Raw genomic sequence first — 16,584 nt, forward strand, 5'->3', positions numbered from 1 at the left:
TGCAGTAATCTTCATAGAACATTCTTACTGGCATGAGCTAGACCTTACCTGACATCTTCAATATGCTCTCATTTGTTTATGGTATTCACAGCATTTTAATGTGACCATATCTTAATCTGAAATATGCAAACTTTGAATAGGGATATGTTTAAAAAATATATGTTAAATGTTTAAATGTGATATGTTTAAAAAAAAGGTCTTACATTTATTGCTAACTTGTGTTCTTCCAGGGGTTTGGACTCTCTGAATGCAAAGAACAAGTCACCAGGGGCTGCATCGCTTCCTCTGGAGGGGGTCATCCTGTCTCTTCAGGATCTCATCTTCTACTTTCGTCCTCCTGAGGAGGAACTGGAGCACGAGGAGAAGCAGACCAAACTTCGCTCCCTCCGCAACCGACAGAACCTCTTCCAAGAGGAGGTAATCTGCATGCTGCCTGCAAAGTCTCACACACCTTCAGACTTCCCATATCTATTGATTTTTACTGTCTGGTCCTATAACTAAAATATATTCGCAATGCAAAGGGGAACTTGCACTTTTGACACCATTGAGGACTTTTATGGCCTCATGCAGTTTTGTTAACTTTTTTTCATTTTTACGATAACATCACAAATACTTATACTTGTTTTTATCATTTTGAGGACATTGCGATAACTTGCATGTATTCCCTGGAGGCTTACCATAACCTCCACCACAGGTACCCTAACCTACATATGTAAATCCAACCCTTACCAAAACCTTAACCTGTAACGTTAACTTCCCCAACTTCCAAAATCCCAGTCTTAAAGTACCTGGATTTTTCCGTTCTTGTACCCAGATGGAAGATGAGTGCACACATACTGTATGGCTAGAATTGTGAGGACCCTAATTGACATAATGCTGCGTTTAACCCTAATCTGAACCATCACAGGGTCATGCCTAACCCCCATCTTTTAATTAACCTTAATAATTAACCCTAATTCTAACAAAGCCGCAATACTGCCATCCAAAAGCAACATCAATGAAATACATATAAAACATATAATAATGATGTATGCGTAACCTTTCTTGTCGCACATGTGTTTGTCTTTTTTTTTTCTTAGGGAATGATCACCATCGTGCTGGAGTGCATCGACCGCCTGAATGTGTACAACACGGCTGCACACTTTTCTGAATTTGCCGGGGAGGAAGCTGCAGAGTCCTGGAAGGAGATTGTCAACCTTCTTTATGAGCTGCTGGGTAAATGAATCACCATCAACTTAAAGTACACATTGAATGCCATCTGCATTAAATAAAGTAACATTATGTCACTCTCTGTATCTCCACTGAACAGCTTCTCTAATTAGAGGAAACCGCTCTAATTGCGCGTTGTTCTGTGACAACCTGGACTGGCTGGTCAGCAAGTTGGACCGTCTGGAGGCCTCTTCAGGTATCAGATGTGCCCCACTGATTCACCTCCCACAAATTAGAGTTGATACTTTAGAATTGACTTATTGCTTGTAAGGGTTGGCTGGAGCTACTGTAGACTACTATTAGATACAGCTTAAAGCTTTAAACTGCTGTGAGCCTATAAGATCTGTGTCACCAAATGTCTATGCTGAAGACTTAACAGGATTTGAATGGAAATCTCCTCTGAATAGATAATGGGTGAACCTTTTTTGCACTTAGGAAGTGCTTTATGTAGTTGATTTTTAAGCCATTTTTTATTTCTTTTGAACTATATTCTTATTAAGGCTATGTTTTAATTTACTAGCTTTATTACTGCATTGTCTGTCTCTTATTGAAGCAGTAACTGTTACTGCTGTTCAAAAATTCATATTTCTCCTCTCTATACGTTTAGGTATTCTTGAGGTGCTGTACTGTGTGCTAATTGAAAGCCCTGAGGTTCTGAACATCATCCAGGAGAACCACATTAAATCCATCATCTCTCTCCTGGACAAACATGGAAGGAACCACAAGGTTTGTCTTTTCTCACTGCCAGGAACGGAGTGGGAAAGTAACATTAGCCGGCAGCAATTAATTGGCTCCAGCTGCAGATCCAGACACATTAGCAGGTGGTGATTTGGAAAGTTATAGCATCCTGAGGGCATGTTTGGCTCCTAAAAAACACTTCTTGGTTATAGAACTCCTATAGCAGTTGTAGCCAGTGGTCGACAGTGTGAATTGTCTGTCTCGTCCTGCCTTTAGGTCCTGGATGTCTTGCGCTCTCTCTGCGTGTGTAATGGTGTAGCTGTGAGGTCTAACCAGAACCTCATCACTGAAAACCTGCTCCCGGGTCGTGAACTCTTGCTGCAGACCAACATTGTAAACTATGTCACTAGGTACTTGAACTGCTGTTAAGTTGTTCTACAATACCGAAGCTACAGGCTGTCATTTGTCAGAGTTTTCTTTAACTCATATTTTTCTTCTTGTGTGCTCAGTATAAGACCCAACATCTTCCTGGGTACATGTGAGGGGTCCACGCAGTATAAGAAATGGTACTTTGAGATGATGGTAGACTATGTGGAACCCTTTGTGACGGGCCAGGCCAGCCACCTGCGTGTGGGCTGGGCTATGACCGAGGGATACAGCCCCTACCCTGGAGGAGGAGAAGGCTGGGGAGGCAACGGTGTGGGAGATGACCTCTACTCCTATGGCTACGATGGACTGAATCTATGGTCAGGTAAGATGATTCCCTCAACTGATTTCCTATACTATTATCCGTGATGCTGTATGTCCTGTTACATGACTTCCTCGCTCTCCGCTGTGCCGTTCAGGTACCGTCCCCCGCCAGGTGGCTGCGCCCAGCGCACACAGCCTGGCTGCAGACGACGTCGTCAGCTGCTGTCTGGATCTGAGCGTGCCCAGTATCTCTTTCCGTATTAATGGCCACCCAGTCCAGGGCATGTTTGAAAACTTTAATGTGGACGGCCTCTTCTTCCCCGTCATCAGCTTCTCTGCTGGAGTCAAGTAAGTACAAAATAAAAATAAGATGGTTCATCTATTCAACTTTCAACTGATTTGCATGGTAATGTCCTAATTTAAGCAGTACAGCAGTGAATTAATATACCAAATATTTATGCAATGCAATTAGGCATGTGCAGAGGCAGAGTTAACAGTTCATTAGGAGGCTTGTGTTCTGCTAATGTAGTAGTCACGTAGAGAATGACAAAATCAACTGGCAGAATATGATGAATACCTACAAACAAATATCTCTCAAATAATCCCTCTAAACTCTAGTGTCTTGTCACCCAGAAGAGATTTTACAGTTGCTGTGTGTAATGATCCCTCCCAGTGCTGAGATGGGTCAAATGGTAAATTGACCGATGCGAGCAGTGAGGGAAACACAAATCAATGTTTTCTTTATTGTGAGTCTTATAAAGATCAAGGCAGTGTTGCCGTACAGGATTTAAGTAGTAAATAAAGATCTCTGTCAAATAAATAAAGATTTGGACTGACTCTGTCACCTCAGGGTTCGTTTCCTCCTTGGCGGTCGTCATGGAGACTTCAAGTTCATGCCCCCGCCTGGCTACGCCCCATGCTACGAGGCTCTGTTGCCTAGAGAGAGGATGCGTATTGAACCCATCAAGGAGTACAAGCACGACTTCCATGGCGTACGCAACCTGTTGGGTCCCACGCAGTCCCTCACCCACACCTCCTTCACCCCCTGCCCTGTGGACACTGTTCAGGTAAAAGCCCCAAACCTAAAAATCGGAATTTGATAATGTCATTAAAGTATTTGCTGCATAAGTTTCTCTGTGTTTGCTGACTTTCCTTTGCTGTATAGATTGTGTTACCACCCCACTTGGAGCGTATCCGAGAGAAGCTCGCAGAGAATATTCACGAGCTCTGGGCTGTCACCCGTATCGAGCAGGGCTGGACCTATGGGAGTGTGAGTATGGAGTCTGCACTGCAATACAGATGCAACAGTATGGGAGTTTTGATTTGACAACCTCAGATTTAAAGGATTTGGAGCTCTTCAGTAATGTGAGAGCACCCAACTTTTTTATTCATGAAAAGAGCAAAATTTCAAAGTGGCTTGTTTGGTGCATATTTATCCATGTAGCTCTTAGTCTCGGCCCCCTAGCAGATGGGTCTGACCACATACGCGGAGTTTGCTGGGGGGGCAGGAGGAGCACTGGCCCCCTGGTGGCTGAAACGGTTAATTGCATTGTTTAAAAAATGAGTGGAATAATTACGTCTGGCATGACCAGATATTTTATAAATATTTTAAATAACACAAAACAACTAAATGGTGGTAGGTAATACATCAGATTTCATATACTGCTTTAGTAAAAACAAATATTACCTGGCTGACGATGGGAGCAGCAGGACGCAAAAAACGAAAATTACTGTTACTAGTCTGGACATCTTGCCGTGAATATACATTTGATGTCAGCTTACTAATTGATTGCGGGTTTTGTGTAGATTTGGACTTGTATACGTTTATTCCACTTTGTTTAAAACGGCGAAGTTCACCTCGTTCACCTGTTTGGAGCTGGCTGGTGAATGTGACCCCTTGCTGGATACACCGTGACCCTTTTTGTGGATCTACTGATCGCTGTGGATTACTTTTTTTACGTGTCATTGGATTACGGCAAAATACTAAGTATAGTAATACAAGTAATTTAAAATCTGCTTTAAAAATAAACATATATGTTTTGGAATATAATGTTCATCTTCGGCACCTTTACTACCTATGTGCTAAAATATACAATGACGAAGCCTAGTGACAAGTCCATAGCAACCAGTGTTGAATGTTACCCAGTGTGCTTTGCTGAATGGTCTCAATGTTTTATTGTTTTATTTCATATGAATACTAATTTACTAGAGGAGTAACTTAGTATTTGAAGTAATGCAGTAATGTAGGAAGTGTGCATTTAGTTTCCATGTTTATTGTGTTTCCACAACAATGTCCATCTGTACTGCATCTGTACTTCTTTGCCAAGTGCAAACTTGCACGCTAGGGGAGGGTCATGCCTCTTTTTCAAATCATTTTGGAGGGTCGTGGGAAAATTATTACTGACGAGGGGAGGGTCAAGTCTTTTTAGGTTAGAGGCCACAAAACTCCGGTGGCCCCTTAATTAAATAACGAACAGTCCCTTATCATTTTTTTTTTAAAGGGACTTGTGTTATCTCCTTAAATTCGAGCATAATAAAATCTATATTGATAAGTGTCTTCAGTTGTAACAAACAGTATAAGAACAATTGATTCAAGTATATCTGGTAAAAAAGCAGAGAATTCACCCCCTTTTTAGGCTAAAATAAATCTTGGTGTAGGAAAGGGATTGTTGAGGCAAACAAAGCATAACTTAATTGGTGATTATTTTTTACTAGTGAGTAACCTACTGTCATCGTCCTCCACAGTTCAGGGATGACAACAAGAAACTCCATCCGTGCCTGGTGGACTTCCAGAGTCTCCCTGAACCAGAGAGGAACTACAACCTGCAAATGTCTGGCGAGACTCTCAAGTGAGTTTGTAATGAAGGTTCTGTAGAGGTGTCAGTTTGAGAGATGTGAGGGTAAGAGGGTAGTGAGGTTTTAATGTCCTTGGATGTGATTGTTGATGCCTGTGTCGTTAACACACAGGACTCTCCTGGCGCTGGGTTGCCATGTTGGTATGGGTGATGAGAAAGCAGAGGAGAATCTCAAGAAGATCAAGCTGCCCAAGACGTATGGCGACAAAGATATTTCTGGATGTATAAACTAACTGTGTACATTATCTTTTAAGAATATCTGAATATAAGCTTCTGTCTGTCCTCTAGCTATGTGATGACCAATGCATACAAGCCTGCCCCCCTTGACCTCAGCCATGTCAAACTGACACCAAATCAGAACCAGCTTGTGGAAAAACTGGCAGAAAATGGGCATAATGTTTGGGCAAGGGACCGGGTACGACAAGGATGGACCTACAGTATTGTGCAGGTATCCATTTCCAATTCATAATAGATCCTTTATTAACCAAATGATCTGTCTTGAGACCATGTCCATTTACACAAAGGTATAATCCAATTTAGGCTAAGCCCTGGTGCAATTCCAAAGTTTTAATGATTTTTGTAAATAAGATGTACAACTAGTCACCCCTTTTTTATTGTTTTTATTTAAATATCAAGTCGTATTCTGTTACGCTTCTCAGGACATCATGAATAAGCGAAACCCTCGTCTGGTACCTTACAACCTGCTGGACGAGAGAACTAAGAAAACCAACCGAGACAGTGTTAATAACGCTGTCCGCACCCTCATTGGCTATGGCTACAACATTGAGCCTCCAGATCAGGAGAGCAGTAAGTCCGCTTACATCAAGGCAACATTTGTTGATTAAATGCAGAATATCAAGCAATGTCAAAATTCCTTAACCCCAACTAGGACATCTCCAATGTCTTCATACTTCTTAATCTTTATTTGTCATTTTTTCTCTCTTTGCCTGTAGCTGGCCATGGCCTCGAGAACACCCGCGGGGATAAGGTACGAATCTTCAGGGCAGAGAAGTCGTACGCTATCACCCAAGGGAAGTGGTACTTTGAGTTTGAGGCTGTAACCACGGGGGAGATGAGAGTGGGCTGGGCCCGTCCGAGTGTCCGCTCTGACACTGAACTGGGAGCAGATGAACTGGCCTACGTCTTTAACGGCAATAAGGTCAGTCTGCATCTTTGGTTCACCTTAGTTAAATCAGTGTCAGTCTGATGCAATCAAGTTTCGACTGGGAAAATCAAGTGCTTATCAATTAGGGCTGGGTATTGGTACTCAATACCTTTTTAAAATATCGACCAAAATACAGAGTAGTATTGAAACATCTCCAGTCAAATGATACCTGCATTTGATCTTTTTTTGTACCTAGACTATTTGTATAGTTTTGCTCGCAGCCAGCTCGATTTAATGCAACATGGGATTGTTAGCTACAACCCATACAGTCTGTGGTGTGGTGAAGTTGAGTAGTGTGTACAGTGTATTTGACGGACTTGACAGTTCAGCCATTCAGACACTTCCATTCACATGATGGGTATTAAATGAAATAGAAAGAAAAAAGGTAGTACTCCATTGGTATCGGAATCACTTGAGGGGTACTGGTATCGTAAGGTTTTAAATTATACCATGTTGAAATAGGTCATAAGCTGTGTACATTTCTTTCCAAAACCTTTTTAACATGTAAAAATAAAATTTGGATCCTTTCCAGTAAATGCACTCTTTAGTTTTGCCCACTAATAAAAATACTGAATTTTGAAGACACTTTGAGATGTGATGTGCCTTAAATTGTAAGTGGGGCTTGTAAATAAACCACTTCAGTGATGAAAATAGACATGAAACTAAGTCTAAGTAGTCAGAAAAGATTACAAGAGCACACCTGACAATGCTGTCTCTGTTTTTATCTTTTGAATGGAAATTGGAAGTAGTATTGTATAGATAATGTAATTATTGTAACCATTTCCAGGCTCAACGATGGCATGTTGGCAATGAACCCTTCGGTCGCCAGTGGCAGTCTGGTGATGTAGTTGGTTGTATGATTGACCTGACTGATATGAACATCATGTTCACACTCAACGGAGAAATGTTGATCAGTGACTCAGGCTCGGACATGGCGTTCAAAGACATTGAAATTGGGGAAGGTAAGAGTAATTTTACCTTCTGTGATCAGCATAAGTAGCAGTAACCGAAAGGAAGTGTCTCTTGACATAAACCTTGTTTGGCATAACTCGTTCACAGTTTATATTAGCACAACTTTAAAGCAATTGAAAAATAATTGTACCAATAACATTCTTGTGGTTTTACCCCTTAGGTTTCATACCAGTGTGCGCCTTGGGCCTGTCCCAGGTTGGAAGGATTAATCTTGGGCAAAATGTGAGCAGCCTGCGATACTTTGCCATTTGTGGCCTGCAGGAAGGATTTGAACCTTTTGCCATCAATATGAAGAGAGACATTACCATGTGGTTCAGTAAAAGTTTGCCCCAGTTTGTGCCTGTACCCAACGAACACAATCATATTGAGGTAATTACTCAGTGACACATTCTATATTTAATGAAGCTAGAACTTTAAACCCATATTATTTATTTATCTTGAAACATATTATCTCACAGGTCTCCCGTGTGGATGGGACTGTGGACAGCGCCCCCTGTCTAAAACTGACCCATAAGACGTTTGGCTCGCAGAACGCCAATACTGATATGATGTTCCTCAGACTTAGCATGCCCGTCCAGTTTCATGAGACTTTCAAGATCACGGCAGGCACAACCCCTCTCACACGTTCTCTCACCATACCCGAGGAGGATGTGGTAGTGGTGGAGCCCGACTCAGAGTTTGAAGTTCTGAAGAAGTCTGCCGGCCGCAAGGAGCAGGATGATGAAAAGAAGGAGCCGTCTGTACCTAAGGAGATCTCTATGGAAAATGAGAAGGACACAATGTCAGAAAAGGGAAAGAAAAAAGGGTAAATGTGGCAGGAGGTGTCTTTTTAGAAAAGAGTAACAATCTTAGTATTAAAGGTGCAGATTATTATGGGAATAATTAATCCATCTTCTCAGTATAAAAAAAACAGTTCAGAGAGTTCATCGCCACTAAGACTGTGGAGTTGCTCAGTTTGCTATTAAAAACTTAATATCAAATTACAAACGGTCTCCTAAACAGCATCAAATGAGTCCACCCTCCAGCAACAGCTTGAATCATCTCAACAATAGACAGTTTTCCTCTTGTGTCCCTTTGTTTTGTTTTTATTTGTTATCATAAAGAAATTTGCAATTGATTGTGCTACATGCAGTTCATTGATGTTATATTATGTGTTTGTTTTTTTAATTAGTTTTTCAAAAATGACCTCAATTTAATGTAGCAGTGAGTAAAGTTGTCTAGTGCACCCTTAAGATTATCTTCTGTGCACATTAGATTCTTCTCAAAGGCCAAGAAGGTTGCCATGACACCTCTCTCCCCTCCTCCTGCCCCTCCAACGGTGCCACGTTTGGTGGAAGATGTGGTCCCAGATGACAGAGATGACCCTGACACCATCCTGAATACCACCACTGTGAGCTAATCATTATCATTTGCTCATGCTAGATTTACAGCACATGTTAAAATTATCCCTACAGTATGTGCAAAGTCCATGGTTTAGGCTGACGATTTGCTAATCCTGCTCATTGGGACTTTACTGTATATTAGGTTACATCATACTACAGTATTTAAGTTAATGTAACATCTCTAGATATTCGAATTGTACTTTTTTTTCTTGTAACAATCTTTTTATCTTTTTCTATTTTCAGTATTACTATTCTGTGAGGATCTTTGCTGGGCAGGAGCCTTCTGGTGTGTGGGTTGGCTGGGTCACTCCTGATTACCACCAGTATGATCCAACCTTTGACCTCTCCAAAGTTCGCACTGTCACTGTTACTGTGGGAGATGACAAAGGCAACATACACGACAGGTTAGTCTTTCCCACATTTTAATGGTATTCTATTCTTATTCATTCTTGGTTTAAAATGTAAGTAATGTGATTTAGGCTAGCTGTTTCACACGCTGGTGGCAGTAAGGATGAACAGCAGTGACAAATAACACTGCTAAGTTGTAAATATCTAGGGATGTAACTGTCTCTTAGAGCTACCTAATCATGACTGTCGGACTATGTAACAGTATTCATTAATCATTAAGGAACTTGATAACTGTCTTTCATATCTTGTGGTGTCCCCCAAGGTTGAATACTTGGGCCCCTTTCTTTTCCGTCATTTATGTTTTCTTTATGCTACATTATCCAAAAATACAACGTCTCTTTCTACTGGTGTACTGACAGCACCTACTTACCTTGTCTCCAGGACATAAAATCCTCAGATCTTTTTCCAACCTAATGAGAAGTTAACTTAGTAAGAGTTGGTTGTCTGTGTGTTATTTTCCATTTTCTATATTCTCCCCTTTGTCCACCTTTGGATCAACTGTAAAATGTGTCAACTGCCATATAATAGACATGAAGAATGACTTGAGTTTTAACAAAGCAGTGTGTTTGATTTCTCTGCAGTATGAAACACAGTAACTGTTACATGGTGTGGGGAGGGGACCTGGTCAGCAATCAGCAGACCCGCTTCAGCCAGGAGGACATGGTGGTTGGCTGCTTGGTCGACCTGGCAACAGGTCTGATGACCTTTACAGCCAATGGAAAGGAGATTAACACATTTTACCAGGTTAGGAAAGGCTACACAGTATACAGTAGGTTGTGTGTGTATTTGCATCTGTGTTTTTCTAACTTGACTTCAGATGAGTTATGTTACACTGTGGAGCTGTAAAACCAGAGGTGTTTTATTTCAGGTGGAGCCCAACACCAAGCTGTTCCCTGCCGTCTTCGTTCAGCCCTCCAATCAGAACTTGGTGCAGCTGGAGCTGGGAAAACTCAAGGTCAGAAACTACTTTTGCTCACACACTGAAGTACACATTTTTTTTGAAAGTCACTTTTTCAACTTCTCCAACTATTCTGCTTAAAATATTCTTCATGCCTACTTCCTCTCATACGCCATTTCGATTAACATCAAAACTTTTATAAGATTTATCAGTAAAGTGTATGGATCTACACTGCTGACTAGAGTCTCTGCAAACTAGAGATTAACCGGTGACAGCTGTCTCATCATAATTGGTCTAACATGGGTTAAACCTGCATCTCATACACATCTGCTGTATAAAAAGCCCCATTCTTTTAATTGTGTGCTTGCCTAATTGTACGTTTCTTGTTAGACCCATTGTTTTCTCCCTTTTCAAGTCTAATTGTTTACCTGTTTTTATCTCTTACCCCTTTACTCTTTCTCCCTCTCAGAACATCATGCCCATCTCGGCAGCCATGTTCCGCAGTGAGCGTAAGAACCCGGTCCCCCAGTGCCCTCCCAGGCTGGATGTCCAGATGCTGACCCCAGTTATCTGGAGTCGTATGCCCAATCACTTTCTCAACCCGGAAGTGGGCAAAGTGAGTGAGAGGTTGGGCTGGATGGTGGAGTGTACTGAACCTCTCATCATGATGGCTCTGCACATCCCAGAGGAGAACAGGTCAGAGACCCGTATCCCCAGCAGGCCATCTGCAGATACTGTAAATTACATTTTATCACAATAATCCTGTGATCCTATGAATCTGGAGAATTTATATTTATGGATTTACCTGCAGTTGTAACAATTCTTTTTTCAGGGTTATGATAATTGCTCAGCCATGTTACCTGGTCAGTTTTGAGCTTTGAGTCTGTCTTTGTTTCTCAGGTGTATTGACATCCTGGAGCTGTCGGAGCGTCAGGATCTGATGAAGTTTCACTACCACACCCTCATGCTCTACTGCGCTGTGTGCGCACTTGGCAATAACCGAGTGGCTCATGCTCTGTGCAGCCATGTGGATGAATCCCAGCTTTTCTATGCCATCGAGAACACCTACCTGCCTGGACCTCTCCGCAGCGGCTACTACGACCTGCTCATCAGCATTCACCTAGAGTCTGCCAAACGAGCGCGTCTGGGCACCAACAGGGAGTTCATCGTACCCATGACTACAGAGACTCTCAGCATCCACCTCTATCCTGATGCAAAGAAGGCACATTCCCTCCCCGGTGTTGGCCTGACCACCTGCTTACGGCCCAAACTGCATTTCTCATCCATCAACTTTGTCGGCACAGACCCTGACTTGTACACCCTTAGTCCTGTTTTCCCCCTGCAGGTAAGAGACAAGAGACAGGTTGCGTTGGAAAAATGTAATGACATTTTAGTTGCCTTTTGCTTATTTTTATCATTCCTCCACCCACAGGAGCTGAAGACCAGGGCGATTAGCATGTTAACAGAGGCTGTGCTGGATGGTAGCCAGGCTATGCGCGATCCTGTAGGAGGCAGTGTGGAGTTCCACTTTGTCCCAATCCTGAAGCTGATCAGTACATTGCTCATGATGGGCATCTTCAACGATGAGGACACCAAGCACATCCTCAAGATGATCGATCCAAATGTTTTCAGTGGAAAGGAGGAGGCGGAGGAGGAGGAGGAGGAGGGAGAGAAAGCTGAGGAGGGTGGAGCTGCTGAAATAACTGAGGAAGCAAAGGAGGAGGAAACTGAGGCTGAGCTTGAGGACGAAGGGGTTGGTGATGAGGGAGAGGAGGAACTGCAAGATTTAGATGGAGAGCCTAAGGAGGAAGGAGAACAGGAGGAGAAGGAGAAGGAAGAGGCCAAAGAAGGAAAAGTGGAAGGAGAGAAGGAGGAGGAGGAGAAGGAGAAGGAGGCAGAGGTAGTGGAGGCAGAAGTGAAAGAAGAGGAGGATGGTCTGGAAGAGGGATTACTCCAGATGAAGCTACCAGAGTCTGTCAAACTGCAGGTCATTATATTTTATAACTAAACAATGTATCCCATTCATCTGTATGCATCTGCACAGAATTCATATTCTTAAAATATGTTACATTTGTACATATTACACATCGACAACTCTTTTTCGTATTATCTCTTTCAGATGTGCACACTCCTGCAGTACTTCTGCGACTGCGAGCTGCGACACAGAGTGGAAGGCATTGTGGCCTATTCAGACAGCTTTGTCAATAGTGTTCAGAAAAACCAGCGTGTTCGCTACAACCTGTTAATGAGAGCCTTCACTATGTCGGCTGCTGAGACTGCACGCAAGACCCGCGAGTTCCGTTCACCACCCCAGGACCAGGTACAGTGTTTTTACAATTAAATTTGTACTATGGGGTATACATTTTAAATTGGATTTGGATAATATTCGTCCCTTGAGTTATACATTGACACTTTATTTCTAAGAACAGTGAAAACTGACATTGAGATGGGCTTGTCTCAAAAATGCTGGGGGTTGGTTTTTGAGATCTGATAAGAAGCTTTGTTTTCAAAGGAACCCCTAGAAATTTATAAAATGCCTCAGACCAAACAAGAAGATGCAAATCAGACATATGCTGATGGGGTTGTCTTACTGTATTCCCCTTCAAGGTCCTTTTGCTGACCAACTTTAAGCACAGTTCAGAGGAGGAGTTGAGTCCGGTGCCTGAGGCGGTGCGGGACAGTCTGGTAGAGTTCCACACTGACCTCTTGCTTCACTGCGGTGAGAAGTTCTCAAAGATGCTATGTGTTTTTGTACTCTGCAGAGGTGAATTACTTTTTTGTTAAGTATTTTTGGGCTCTTAATGCTGATTTTCCATTTTACACACAGGTATACATATTGAGGAGGAGGCAGAGGAAGAAGAGGTGGACTCCTCACTGAGAGGCAGACTCATCAGTCTGGTGGATAAGATCAAGAGCTTGCGCAAGAAGGAGGAGGAGGAGAAGCCAGAGGTCGAGGAGGATCCAAAACCCAGTAAGAGTAACAGGCAAACAACCTGTTAGATATTTGTAGGACTTGAATTATTGGACAATTTCACTCCAAAAAAAAGCAAAATCTGCCTTTTTAAATCCATAACCATCGAACATATGATATGACACAACAGACATACTGTCCCTCTCTGTGTCCACTTCACCAAGACTCCCTTCAGGAACTGATCTCCCACACCATGATCCACTGGGCCCAGGAGTCGTTCATTCAGAACCCTGAACTTGTCCGTATGATGTTCAGCCTGCTCCACAGGCAGTATGACGGCCTTGGGGAGCTGATCCGAGCGCTGCCCAAAGCCTACGCCATCAATGCTGTGTCTGTTCAGGACACCATGGACCTACTTGAGTGTTTGGGACAGATACGTTCACTGCTTATTGTCCAGATGGGCCCAGAAGAGGAGAGGCTCATGATCCAGAGCATTGGGTCAGTGTGTGTGGGGGGTGGTGGTGGTGGTGGGGGGGGGTGGATATGTACTCCCCAGCAGCTGTAGTTGTGATAAAGATGGGACGTGATATTGATATCAAAATATTGATATTATTATTTTGTATTTTTCCTTTAGTGATATTTTTGTGAAAAGCTTCAGGCTTAGCCTGCCCTGCAGTTGTTTTCCAATGTCAACTTAACCAGTGAATCTGGCTAATGTATTTTTTCTAATTCTTTCAGGAACATCATGAACAACAAGGTGTTCTACCAACACCCCAATCTGATGAGAGCTCTTGGTATGCATGAGACTGTCATGGAAGTCATGGTCAATGTGTTGGGCGGAGGAGGAGACTCGAAGGTAACTTGTGATGAGTTTGTGTTTGTCTAATATCATTGTTGGAGTGTACGCCTTCCATCCCCAAGGTAGACAGAATGTATCTCTTCCCTTTTTCTCTCCAGGAGATTCGATTCCCCCAAATGGTGACCAACTGCTGTCGTTTCCTGTGTTACTTCTGTCGTATCAGCCGACAGAACCAGCGCTCCATGTTTGACCATCTAAGCTACCTGTTACAAAACAGCGGCATTGGCTTGGGTCAGTGTCAGTCCCCTATCATGCTATTCACTGTACAGTAGGGCTGAACGATTTGGGGAAAGAATCTAATTGCAATTTTTCTGCCAGATATTGTGAATACGATTTGAGATGCGATTTAAAAAAAAAGAAGAAAAAAAGTTTAGCTAAATTTCAATATTCACAGACAGATAAAACATGTCATGGAGCTAGAGCTGAGCAATATATCGATATTATATCGATATCGTGATATGAGACTAGATATCGTCTTAAATTTGGATATCGTAATATCGTGATATGACATAAGTGTTGTCTTTTCCTGGTTTTAAAGGCTGCATTACAGTAAAGTGATGTCATTTTCTGAACTTACCAGACTGTTGTAACTGTCTATTATTTGCCTTTACCCACTTAGTCATTATATCCACATTACTGATGATTATTTATCAAAAGTCTCATTGTGTAAATATTTTGTGAAAGCACCAATAGTCAACACTACAATATCGTTGCGGTATCGATATCGAGGTATTTGGTCAAAAATATCGTGATATTTGATTTTCTCCATATCGCCCAGCCCTACATTGTAACATGAGACACAACCTTCTCTATATTCTTATGCAAGGATGAGAACATAGATATGAATTGCCAGCAATAGGTGTTTTTCTTTTAATAAGCATGGACCATTGAACAATCAAACACAGAACATTTAAAGTTAGAATAATACTAAAACAATTCCAATGAAATAAAATGAGTACTTTCCTGTAGACTGAGATGTCTGATATGCTTGCCTCAGTTCAATAGCAGCATCTACATATTGCACCTTCTACTATCATGTTAAATAAAGTAACAAAAAATAAATGAAAAATCCACTGAAAATAAGACATTTCTGTATGAGCCTGTGTAGTATTACGCAAAGAACAAACAAATGCAGACTTATTTTACATTTGCAGGCATGCGTGGGTCCACACCTCTGGATGTAGCTGCGGCTTCTTGCATCGACAACAATGAGCTGGCCTTGGCTCTACAAGAGCAGGACCTGGAAATGGTAGGAGGAAAAAAAAAACAAGAACGAAAAACACATGAACGGGTACAGTGGACTTGTTAGCTTATAATCTCTCATGGTGTCTCCTCTCATGCGTGGTGATGTAGGTGGTGACATACCTGGCGGGCTGCGGTCTGCAGATGTGTCCAATGCTCCTTTCTAAGGGCTACCCTGACATTGGGTGGAACCCCTGCGGAGGAGAGAGATACCTGGATTTCCTCCGCTTTGCTGTCTTTGTAAACGGTCAGCACCCTCCATTTAATGATTACATTTGTGGTTTTGAGTTGTGGGTTACGGTCACTAACGTTTGCTCACCTGCTCCTCACAGGAGAGAGCGTGGAGGAGAACGCCAATGTTGTGGTGCGTCTGCTCATCCGTCGGCCCGAGTGCTTCGGCCCGGCCCTGAGAGGAGAGGGCGGGAATGGTCTGCTGGCTGCCATGGAGGAGGCCATCAAGATCTCAGAGGATCCAGCAAGGGATGGACCCACTGTCAAAAAAGACAGACGCTTCATGTAAGTGTTGGCGCCGTAGGTGTGACACAGTTTGTATTTACAACATTGGCTCAAGACTTGACAAAAAAATGAAATAATGGACATGGTGTCTATTGTCTTGTTTGCTTTGAAAGCTGTGCTCGGCAAAATCAGTTATTAAGACTTTCTTGGTTGGCAGGTTTGGTGGTGAGGAACAGCACGAGGAGAACCGTGTACATCTAGGAAATGCCATCATGTCCTTCTACTCGGCCCTCATCGATCTGCTGGGTCGCTGTGCCCCTGAGATGCATGTGAGTAGAACGGCTTTTCTCAACATTGATTACTCTTAAGCCTCCAGGCACGTTGGCTCAGTATGTGGTGGATACATACATCTCATACATGTCTTAAATGTTTCTACAGCTGATCCAAGCAGGCAAGGGTGAAGCTCTAAGAATCAGGGCCATCCTTAGGTCTCTTGTGCCCATAGAGGACCTGGTGGGAGTCATCAGCTTATCCGTGCAGATTCCTGCCTTCGGCAAAGGTTAGTTACTAAGACGGAATCATGCATGGACACACTGTGTAAGTGTACAGTATAAATTAGGCATATTTTGGCAACACCCTGCATCTATAATTTCTTCTGTCCAAACCACCACAGATAGTCAGATTATTGAGCCTAAGATGTCAGCCAGTTTCGTCCCGGACCACAAGGCCTCTATGGTGCTGTTCCTTGACAGAGTGTATGGTATTGACAACCAGGACTTCTTGCTTCATGTGCTGGAGGTTGGTTTCCTGCCTGACATGAGAGCTGCAGCCTCTCTGGACACGGTGAGTAGGAAAAGAC

At 42.7% G+C, this 16,584-nt stretch overlaps 1 protein-coding gene across 1 annotated transcript in view; it reads left to right on the plus strand.

Moving 5' to 3' along the window:
* The window catches only part of ryr1b (ryanodine receptor 1b (skeletal)), an 83,642-nt gene that overhangs the window by 24,449 nt on the left and 42,609 nt on the right, over positions 1–16,584 (plus strand). The window contains exons 14-49 of the mRNA XM_078246931.1: positions 231–417; positions 1,080–1,215; positions 1,310–1,405; positions 1,817–1,935; positions 2,164–2,297; positions 2,397–2,638; positions 2,733–2,925; positions 3,428–3,644; positions 3,743–3,847; positions 5,323–5,426; positions 5,545–5,628; positions 5,721–5,880; positions 6,092–6,239; positions 6,386–6,591; positions 7,385–7,559; positions 7,730–7,938; positions 8,028–8,374; positions 8,824–8,959; positions 9,195–9,355; positions 9,941–10,103; positions 10,228–10,314; positions 10,727–10,953; positions 11,158–11,602; positions 11,690–12,244; positions 12,377–12,577; positions 12,865–12,976; positions 13,085–13,228; positions 13,393–13,666; positions 13,907–14,024; positions 14,126–14,258; positions 15,182–15,276; positions 15,381–15,516; positions 15,602–15,785; positions 15,943–16,054; positions 16,164–16,284; positions 16,399–16,568. Of these exons, the coding sequence (XP_078103057.1) occupies positions 231–417; positions 1,080–1,215; positions 1,310–1,405; positions 1,817–1,935; positions 2,164–2,297; positions 2,397–2,638; positions 2,733–2,925; positions 3,428–3,644; positions 3,743–3,847; positions 5,323–5,426; positions 5,545–5,628; positions 5,721–5,880; positions 6,092–6,239; positions 6,386–6,591; positions 7,385–7,559; positions 7,730–7,938; positions 8,028–8,374; positions 8,824–8,959; positions 9,195–9,355; positions 9,941–10,103; positions 10,228–10,314; positions 10,727–10,953; positions 11,158–11,602; positions 11,690–12,244; positions 12,377–12,577; positions 12,865–12,976; positions 13,085–13,228; positions 13,393–13,666; positions 13,907–14,024; positions 14,126–14,258; positions 15,182–15,276; positions 15,381–15,516; positions 15,602–15,785; positions 15,943–16,054; positions 16,164–16,284; positions 16,399–16,568 (6,436 nt within the window). The remainder of the gene's footprint in view (positions 1–230; positions 418–1,079; positions 1,216–1,309; positions 1,406–1,816; positions 1,936–2,163; positions 2,298–2,396; positions 2,639–2,732; positions 2,926–3,427; positions 3,645–3,742; positions 3,848–5,322; positions 5,427–5,544; positions 5,629–5,720; positions 5,881–6,091; positions 6,240–6,385; positions 6,592–7,384; positions 7,560–7,729; positions 7,939–8,027; positions 8,375–8,823; positions 8,960–9,194; positions 9,356–9,940; positions 10,104–10,227; positions 10,315–10,726; positions 10,954–11,157; positions 11,603–11,689; positions 12,245–12,376; positions 12,578–12,864; positions 12,977–13,084; positions 13,229–13,392; positions 13,667–13,906; positions 14,025–14,125; positions 14,259–15,181; positions 15,277–15,380; positions 15,517–15,601; positions 15,786–15,942; positions 16,055–16,163; positions 16,285–16,398; positions 16,569–16,584) is intronic.

This window comes from Sander vitreus, chromosome 3 (genome assembly GCF_031162955.1).
Source record: "Sander vitreus isolate 19-12246 chromosome 3, sanVit1, whole genome shotgun sequence".
In the NCBI taxonomy this organism is placed as follows: domain Eukaryota; kingdom Metazoa; phylum Chordata; class Actinopteri; order Perciformes; family Percidae; genus Sander; species Sander vitreus.